Below are 9,557 nucleotides of genomic sequence, written 5' to 3' on the forward strand. Positions count from 1 at the left end.
ATCAATGGGTCAACAATGAAATCAAAGAGGAAATTAAAAAATACCTTGAGATAAATGACAATGAAAACACAACCATACAAAATCTACAGGATGCAGCAAAAGCAGTTCATAGTGAAACAGGCCTTCCTCAAAAAACAAATAAACAAAAAAACTCAAGTAAACAACCTACATTACCACCTAAAGGAATTAGAAAAAGAAGAATAAAGAAAACCTAAACTCATCACGAGGCAGGAAATAATAAAGATCAAAGAGGAAATAAATAAACTACACTTTAGAAAATTTTTTTTTTAATTTATTTATTTATTTATTTATTTATGGCTGTGTTGGGTCTTCGTTTCTGTGCGAGGGCTTTCTCTAGTTGCGGCAAGCGGGGGCCACTCTTCATCGCGGTGCGCGGGCCTCTCACTATCGCGGCCTCTCTTGTTGCGGAGCACAGGCTCCAGACGCGCAGGCTCAGTAGTTGTGGCTCACGGGCCCAGTTGCTCCGCGGCATGTGGGATCTTCCCAGACCAGGGCTCGAACCCGTGTCCCCTGCATTGGCAGGCAGATTCTCAACCACTGCGCCACCAGGGAAGCCCAGAAAATTTTTTTTTAAAAATTAATAAAACTGGGACTTCCTTGGTGGCGCGGTGGTTAAGAATCTGCCTGCCGATGCAGGGCACAGGGGTTCGAGCCCTGGTCTGGGAAGATCCCACATGCCACAGAGCAACTAAGCCCGTGCACCACAACTACTGAGCCTGTGCTCTAGAGCCTGCAAGCCACAACTACTGAAGCCCATGTGCCTAGAGCCTGTGCTCCGCAACAGGAGAAGCCACCGCAATGAGAAGCGCGCACACCGCAGTGAAGAGTAGCCCCGGCTTGCCACAACTAGAGAAAGCCCGTGTGCAGCAGCAAAGATCCAATGCAGCCAAAAATAAATAAATTAATTAATTAATTAACTAAAAAAAATTAATAAAACCAAGAGCTGGTTTTTTGAAAGGGTAAATGAAATCGACAAAACTCTGGCCAGCTCACCAAGAAGAAAAGAGAGAGGACTTAAATAAACAATATAAGAATTGAAAGAGGAGAAATGGGAATTACCTGGTGGTCCAGTGGTTAGGACTCTGAGCTTCCACTACAGGAGACACAAGTTCGACCTCTAGATGGGGAACTAAGATCCCACATGTGGGCAGCACAGCCAAAAAATAATAATAATAAAGGAAAAAAAAGAAAAGAAAGAGGAGAAATAACAACTGATATTGCAGAAATACAAAAAACCATAAGAGAATACTATGAACAGTCATATGCCAACAAATTGGATAACCTAGAAGAAATGGACAAGTTTCTAGAAACATACAACCCACCAAAACTGAATCACGAAGAAATAGATAATTTGAACAAATCTATCACTAGAAGTGAAATAGACTCTGTAATTTAAAAACTCCCTACAAACAAAAGTCCAGGACCGGATGGCTTCACTGGGGAATTCTACCAAACATACAAAGAAGAACTTATACCAATCCTTCTCAAACTCTTCCAAAAGACTGAAGAGGTGGGAACACTCCCAGAGTCATTCTATGAAGCCATCATCACCCTGATACCAAAACCAGACAAAGACACTACCAAAAAAGAAAATTACAGGCCAATATCTTTGATAAATATAGATGCAATATACATTTCAAGGACCTAATAAGAGTTATAATTTCAAGCTTTCTCAGAGGAATACTTTTATTCTCTTGGGGTCAGAATTTTGAAGAGGTGTTTTATCAAGCTGACTTTCTCTAGAATGTCAAAAGAACTCCCTCCGGGCCATTTAAAAGTTAAGTGCTCACAAGCATTGGCTTTGTTCCAATTGTACATGATGCCAGCCAGAGTTCCAGTGAGTGGCTGTTCATCCAGGAGCTTTCCTCCTACATGAAAACACACAGGACATTGGCTAGGAGGAGGAATCCACGATAGTTCTCCCCTGGGTGGCACTGTCCTGTGCATGGCTTCCCAATAGCACTCCCATTACTGTGACACCAAAATGCACCCATAACTTTCCCAAAAGGCCCCTGGGGTGCCTTGTACACCCTCCTCTTCTGGGAGCTATTACTCTCTAATCATTATCTTCTGGGTGGTAAGCCCTTTTGGAACCCAATTATATTTGGTTTCCTTCTTAATCAGAGTACCTCATGGGATGTAATTCCAAGAATTAACAGAGACTGTCTCTGAGGAGGAAATTAAAGAATGGAGAAGAAAATTTGCTTGTCAGTATCTGCCCTTTAATCTTACTTGAAGATTTTAAACTATTTTTAAACCACTTTTTGAACTCAAGATTGGGTCATAATCAATTTTAATAATCTCATTATCAAAGAGATTCCCATAGCTTAAACATTACATCAAAAAATAATGTATTGCCAAGGGCAGAAGGGTGTGGTTTCTAAGATTTGCTTCAAATTGCCTGGGGGAGCAAGTGGGTGGGAGTAGAGATGAAACCAGATCGGTCGGGAGTTAACCGTTGGCGCTCCTTACACTATTCCACTTTGGGATATGTTAGAAAACAACAATAGTAAAAAATTTTTTGACAGTGTACATATTGCAAAGAAATTTGGCCCGTATAATAGTCAATCCATCTCTCAGAATTCAGGGCCTCCCTTCCCAGACTGCTTATGGCCCCATTTTCCCTTCCCTGCTCTATTTCCCAGAGCACTGATCACCTTCTAACATACTACACAACTTTCATGTCACGTCCACTGCTCATCATGGCCCATGTGAATTACAGTCTGATTTAATGCTTATTCCATTTTTTTTTAAAAAACTGTTTTATTCTCTTCTATATTTGTGGAGAGGATTTGGGGGGATTGGCAGGGAATTTTTTTTTTCTTCGCCAAGCCCAGTGGCATGTGGGATCTTAGTTCCCTGACCAGGGATCGAGCCCGTGCCCCCTGTAATGGAAGCAGAGTCTTAACCACCGGACCGCCAGGGAAGTCGCAGGGGATTTTATTTTTAATAATTTCCCAACAGTATATAATTTGCTTACTATGCCTCCTGTTCACCATGTCTCTCCCCCTAGAAGGTAAGTTCCATGTGGGCAAGAATCCACGTCTAGTTTTACTTGCTGATGTTGAAAATTATATGGGTAGCTCCCCTTTTATTTTTCTTGCATAGAGTTGGTATAGAGGTTAAAAGCAAGGATTCTTGAGCCAGCCTGGCTAAGTTCAAATCCCAGCTCTGTCACCTACTAGCTGTGTGAGCTTGGGTAGGTCACTTGGCCTCACTTGTGAAGCGGGGACACAGCCATACCTACATCAAGGGGTTGCTACCCTGACTGGTAGTAAAAGACTCCATGAAGGTTGACTGGGGTTATTACTGGTTACAACACTCATTTAGGGAGTCAGATAGAAATGCATCTGGCTCCTGCTGGAGCCTGTTTTCTCCTGTGCAATGATCTCCAAGATGCTGGGTCCTTAAATGTGATCATTTTTACAGGAGCTAATGGATATGAGGCCTCCTGCCTTACTGAAATAGCAGCAGTTGTTCAGCACCAAGGGCCTTACAGCCTGGTTAGGGACACTCCAAGGGGCCACTGGTGTGCACAAAGAGTGACAGACTCTGGCTCCTGGCGGCCCCTACTCTGGGAGGTTTGGTTGGGCAGTTCCCTCTCAGTCCAAATACAGCCTGAAGGAGGCGGGGGTCTGGAGGATACAGGAGGTGGGCACAGGAGGGGCTGGCTAGTAAGTCGGAGCAAGGCAGAGGGAGGAGGGGGCATGACAGTAAGAAAGGAGGGGCGGGCAGAGACTGTGGAGTCAGAAGGAGCATGGGGCAGGGGAGGTGGCCGGCAGTGGTGTTGGGTATTAAGAAGGGAGGGGCGGGCGCATAAAAAGGGCAGAGGTAGCGATGGGGGCCCATGACGCTAGATGAAGGCTTGCCTGCGAGGAGCACTGGCTGAGATGCAGGGTAGGACTCGGGGGTCTGCAAGGTCGCAGAGGAGGTTGGCTGCCGGGGCCTGTGATGCAAATGGTAGACAGGGGCTTAGATCGCCTGCTGGCAAGGACGGGTTGGGAGTTTGGGGCCTTGAGGATGGGGCTGGGGGTGGTGAGGATGGGGAGGTGGCTGAGGGGGCTTAGGGGGTGACAGTCTTGGGGTGTGGCTGGCAGGGGCGGGGCTGGTAGAAGCTGCAGCTCCCTGATGTCTTGAGACTGGCTCTCCAGCAGAGGCAGCCGGGCCTGGCAAGGAGACCATGTGCGCCTCAGCCTCCAAGGACCTGCCCACCAGGGTCCCCACTCTGGACCCCCAACCCAAGGAGGCGCTGGGTCTGGGCCAACTGCCCACGGAGCTGCTCGAGGTGGTGCTGAGCCACGTGCCCCCTCACGTGCTGCTCGGGCGCTGCCGCCGGGTGTGCCCGCGCTGGTGCGCCCTGGTGGACTGCCAGGCCCTGTGGCTGAACATCCTGGCCCGAGACCACGCCGCCCTGTGGCCCATCATCAGCACCTACCTGCCCCCCGCCGACGACCCCAGGCCCTGCGTCCTGGGCCGCTTCTGTGAGCGCAGACCCATAGGACGCAACCTCCTCCGGAACCCCAAGGGTGAAGGTGGGGAGCCCAGGAAAGGGGTCCTCATGGGAGCCGGTGGGAAGGTGCTGAGGGGCAGGCACAGGAAAGCCAAGAGGCATGTCCCTGGGCGAGTGGGCTGGCGAGGAACTTGGTCACAAACCTTTTTTATTTAACAGAAGCCTTCCTGAAATGGACCGCGCTGAGTGGAGGAGATGCCTGGGGGGCAGAGGAAAACTGGGAGGTCACGCCCAGGGCCTATAGGCAGAGCAGCTTCTTGTCTTCCTACAGGTGAATGTCCCTCTTCCCCAAGGGCCAGGGCGGTGGTGAGTACTTGCCTGGCCTCTTGACCTTTCTCCCTCTTTCCTAGGTGGTGTCACAAAAAGGAAGTGTTGGACCTGGAGGAGGAGGGTCTGTGGCCAGAACTCCTGGACAGTGGAAAGATGGAGATTTGTGTCTCTGACTGGTGAGTGTGATGATAAAACAACCCTTTTGCGGACGGCTGACGTTGGCATGGGTGACTTTATTTAGACCTCCTAACAACCCCTTAGGATAAAGCAGGTAGGGAAATGAGACTTAACCACCATCAGAGCTTTAGTACTTAGCAGAGTACATTCCCTGAACCCCTCCCCTAACCCCCAAAGGGACCTGGATTGGAAGATGCCTGGTTGGATCCTATACAGAGGACTTGGGTCCAATTCCGTCTTGTCTGTGAATGAGATGCCCCTTGGTTTAGGAGGAGGCAAGATAGGAGAGTTTGGCTAAAGGTCAGATTCTGGAGCCAGAACCTCTCAGGTTCAAACCCTGGCTTCCCAGCTTTGTGGCCTTGGGCAAATCACAGTGTGCCTCAGTTTCCCTATCTTTGTAAGATTGGGTTATATGTCAGGTACCTAGCCAGTGCTTTGAAGTGTGAGCTCTTTCAGCACCCTTCATGACCCTTGACCCTGTGGGAAAGTGTGTTTTGAAACATCAAATTGCGAAGTTCAGAAAGGGGAGGTGACATCCCCTGGTGGCACAGCTAGGGCTTGGCAGGACCTGGAATGAGGCTCATACTTGTCTGACTCCAGAGCTTGTGATCTGTAGTGATGGCCTTGAAACTGGGGTCCATGAAGACTTTCCAAGGGATACATGACCCAGATGATTTTAAGGGAGGCAAATTCCAAATTCTCTATGCTTTTATGTTCCCTGTTCTACAATTACTCAGCTACAGATCACATCAATAGTGGGAACATCATATAGCTATGCTTTCCTAATTCCTATCTCTCGGTCCTTCTCCCGTTTTACAGAAATAGCCCTTCACTATAGTGTATGGTCCCCAGATGTAAAGACTTCTCGGGAGACAGGCAAGGTGACCATTTGAAATTTTGGCCTTACCACATTCACTTTCAAGGCACCGTAATTTTCCCACTTCCTCATGTGCATCTCATCAGCAGATGTGTTACGGAGCCCAAGCTCGGTCTGCTCGCCACAGAACAGGCCAGTATATCTGGAGACGCATTGTTGGAACAGGAATAACGATTTTAATTGGAAAGCTAGAAGACCGAGAAGATGACAGACTAAAGTCTCAGAAAACCATCTTCCCTCAGTCCGAATCTGGGCTCCTTTTATCCACAAGAAGGGGAGGGGCCCACTGTGGCGCCAACTAATGGCTGAGCAGGGCTGCTATAGCTCATGCCTGCCCCGCCTCTATCACAGATGTATTTACAACTAACTTCTGTTTTTAATTTATTCATTCATCCAACTACCGTAGCGTGTTTGTGTTGCTTCGAGCAATGGTGTACCTTTTCTTTGTGATAATCAGTAACTCCCAAATTTTGCCAGGCATCACCCAGGAACACTGAAAACTCCCAATGCCTGGGTCACACTCCATACCCATTAAATCGGAGTGTCTGGGGTGAGAGAGCCAGGCATTAACATCTGTGAGAAGTTTAGAGCCAACTGCCAGGTTAGGGGGCACAATTCCAAGACCACCCTCAGGCTCAGTAATTGACTAGAAAGGCAAAACGGAATGAAAACTCTTATACAATTAGTTGATTACAGGGAACAGGTACAGATTAGAATTAGTCAAGGGGAAGATCATGGGGCAGCAACCAGGGGAAGTATCCAACAGCAGACTTCCATTGCCCTCTTCCCTTAGAGTCAGGACACATGACTGTCCTGGCCTCCCTGGGTGACAGCACGCATGGAATATTGCCAACCGGGGAAGCTCACCTGAGTTTTTGCTGGGGCTTTATCATGGTCAACTGATACGGCATACTGCATCCTAAGTCATACTGTTGGTCTTCCTGGAGTGGCTCACCCCCATTATGTGACTATCTAGGTGTATGTGGCCAGCCCCCACCAAATCCTATTGGCAGGCTATTTGTGTGTGTGTGACTGTGTGTGTGATTGGCACAGAACAGTGTGAAAGGTAAGTCATAAGAACATAAAAATATATTAATCCTAAATTAGGACACAATACTGTGGGAGAAGTAGAATGGACATCTGATTCTAAGAAGTGGGGTGATGTGAAAGGTAGTTGTTTGGGTACTTATACAGCCCATTACTCTTAAGTTTTTAAATTTTAACTTCTAACATCAAAAATTTATCCATCTACATTGGACGCTGTTTCTTTGAATGTTGCTGGATATCCCATCACCAATTTATTTAGATGCCCCTGGGTCCTTCTACGTGGCTGATAAGAAAATTGTATCTTAAAACATGAACACTGTACACATTGGAAATGACATCTTTTGCCACCATTGAAGCATAGAATGAGAAATAATACGACGGGAGGAGGTACCCTGAAGAGCACGGCTCTAGGTCATTACTTCTGAACTGAATGTGCATGCAGACCAGCTGGGGAGCGTGTTTCGTGCAGGTGGATTCGGCTGGATATGCAGAGGGGTCAAGCTCCCAAGTGACACTGATGGTGCTAGTTCCCAGGACTCCAGCACCATTTTGGGTTTGCATACATGGGAAAGCCATGCAGGTGAAGCAGGCAAACCCCCAAAGAGATCGGGCGACGAATCCAGCCTTCAAGGTCTCCCTTCTCCCACAGGTGGACAGACCAACAGTACACTGACAGTTTATATCGGCTGATTGTCCAGCATCTAGATGCCAGCCAGGCCGTCCTGCATCATTGCTCTCCTTTGCCTTTTCCCATCCCCCAGTGTAGAAACAGTTTCTCCTTTGAGGTGAGTCTCTGACAGGGGGGTGGGAAAGGACATTGGGGCCTATGTTGATCTATTGCTACATAACAAACTGCCCCCAAATTTAGTGGCTTAATATCAACAATACTCATTTTCTCACCTCTCGTGGGTTCTATGAGTAGGGCTCTGCTGGGAGTCTCTGGCTCTGGTCTCTCACGTAGTTGCATTTCAGACACAGGCTGGAGCTGAAGGCATGTTGGGGTGTGAGTGTGTGTACAGCAGCTGGTGGCTGGCCAAGCAGCTCTCGGTTTAGTCTCAGAGCTTGGCTATGGGATCTCTCTGCTTGGTCTAGTTTGTGCTTCCTCACAACATGGCAGCTTTAGGGCAATCAGACTGCTTCTTGGTGGCTCAAGACTCCACCATGAGGCTTCTGGAGAAACCAGCAGAAGTGGCATTGCTTTTCTGACCCAGCCTTGGAAGTCACTTGGCAAAATCACTCATCATCACTTCCACCACACTCTTGGTTACAAGGAAACCTGCCCAGATTCAAGGGGACGGGAATTAGACTCCACCCCTGGGTGAGGAGTGGCGTGATTCTAGAAGTGCATATGGAACTGGAGACATTGTTGCAGCCATCTATGGAAAATACACCTGTCAGAAGGCCCCCAACTCAGCTTTTTTTTTTTTTAATTTTTATAGCTACTTTATTTATTTATTTATTTATTTTTGGCTGTGTTGGGTCTTCGGTTCGTGCGAGGGCTTTCTCTAGTTGCGGCAAGCGGGGGCCACTCTTCATCGCAGTGCGGGGACCGCTCTTCATCGCGGTGCGCGGGCCTTTCACTATCGCGGCCCCTCCCGTTGCGGGGCACAGGCTCCAGACGCGCAGGCTCAGTAGTTGTGGCTCACGGGCCCAGCTGCTCCGTGGCATGTGGGATCCTCCCAGACCAGGGCTCGAACCCGTGTGCCCTGCATTAGCAGGCAGATTCTCAACCACTGCGCCACCAGGGAAGTCCCCCAACTCAGCTTTTGAGGGGAAGGCCATGGTACAATGAGGCTTACTTCTTTTTCTGCCTACAGGCCAGCCACGTGTTCTCCAACCTCAGGATAGGTGTCCACTTTGTGTCTTTTGAACACTGGGTCCGGGATATTGATTTCTGTTCTCAGCCGTACTTAATCTATCTGTTCAACTCCGGTGTGATTGTGCGGGTCCGTCTGTCCTAGTCGTGGGCTGTCCTTGTAAAACGACCTGACGGTGCCTTCCAGAAGCTGGGTCCATTGGCAGGGCCATCTCAGTAATCAAGGGCTTGTAGCTCCCTGACATCCTGGGATCTCGTGAATCCAGTCGAAGTTCCTACTGGGCCCTGTCTTCAGGTTCTGGAAGCTACTAGGAGAAAGTTCCTCCATCAGATTTACCGGCTGCTGCTGCTCTAAGGCAGCCCCTGTTCTACTGAGTGGAGACGCAGGGGTGAGCACGGCGAAATGCTGGACCGGGAGAGAGCTCCTCCCCCTCCCCCATGCCAGGCCCCTCTGGCTCGGCCCCAGTGCCCTCTGCCCTTGCCTCCTCCTGTTTCTGCATCAGAGGCTTTATTGGTCCCTTCCAGGAAGCCCTCTCCTCCTGTCTTAACTGGAACCTTATCCCTATGGCTGAGAAAATTCCAGGCCCCAACCTTCTGTGATTTCAAGACTGGGACCAGGGCTCAGAGCTGAAAGATAAACTAGCTCAAAACATGTTTGGAGACAGGTTTCTGCCCACCCTGTGAACAATGAAGTGGTCCCCCGAGCCCAACCCTACCCTGAATTGTATGGGGTATATAATTATTTTGTTATTTCGAAATTCTTTTTAAACATGGAGAGAATAAATGAGCAATATATCTGCCGATCATAGGTAATAAATATATCATTTTGCCAAAAGTGT

General features: G+C 48.5%; 1 protein-coding gene across 1 annotated transcript; it reads left to right on the forward strand.

Moving 5' to 3' along the window:
- Positions 1–4,201: 4,201 nt before the first annotated feature.
- Positions 4,202–8,863, forward strand: LOC132353980 (F-box only protein 27-like). Its single transcript, XM_059905478.1, has 4 exons — positions 4,202–4,641; positions 4,882–4,977; positions 7,552–7,687; positions 8,720–8,863. The coding sequence occupies exons 1-4, from the start codon at positions 4,202–4,204 to the stop codon at positions 8,861–8,863; spliced, it is 816 nt and encodes a 271-aa protein (XP_059761461.1).
- The last annotated feature ends 694 nt before the right edge of the window (positions 8,864–9,557 follow it).

Source organism: Balaenoptera ricei, chromosome 19, assembly GCF_028023285.1.
Source record: "Balaenoptera ricei isolate mBalRic1 chromosome 19, mBalRic1.hap2, whole genome shotgun sequence".
NCBI classification, from domain to species: domain Eukaryota; kingdom Metazoa; phylum Chordata; class Mammalia; order Artiodactyla; family Balaenopteridae; genus Balaenoptera; species Balaenoptera ricei.

Bases quoted from the DNA above. Each gene is read 5' to 3' on its own strand.
- LOC132353980 (XM_059905478.1), top strand. From the start codon at position 4,202: ATGTGCGCCTCAGCCTCCAAGGACCTGCCCACCAGGGTCCCCACTCTG. The intron at 4,642-4,881 runs GCGAGTGGGCTG...CCTCTTTCCTAG, and splicing joins GCCAAGAGGCATGTCCCTGG to GTGGTGTCACAAAAAGGAAG. The intron at 7,688-8,719 runs GTGAGTCTCTGA...TTCTGCCTACAG, and splicing joins GAAACAGTTTCTCCTTTGAG to GCCAGCCACGTGTTCTCCAA.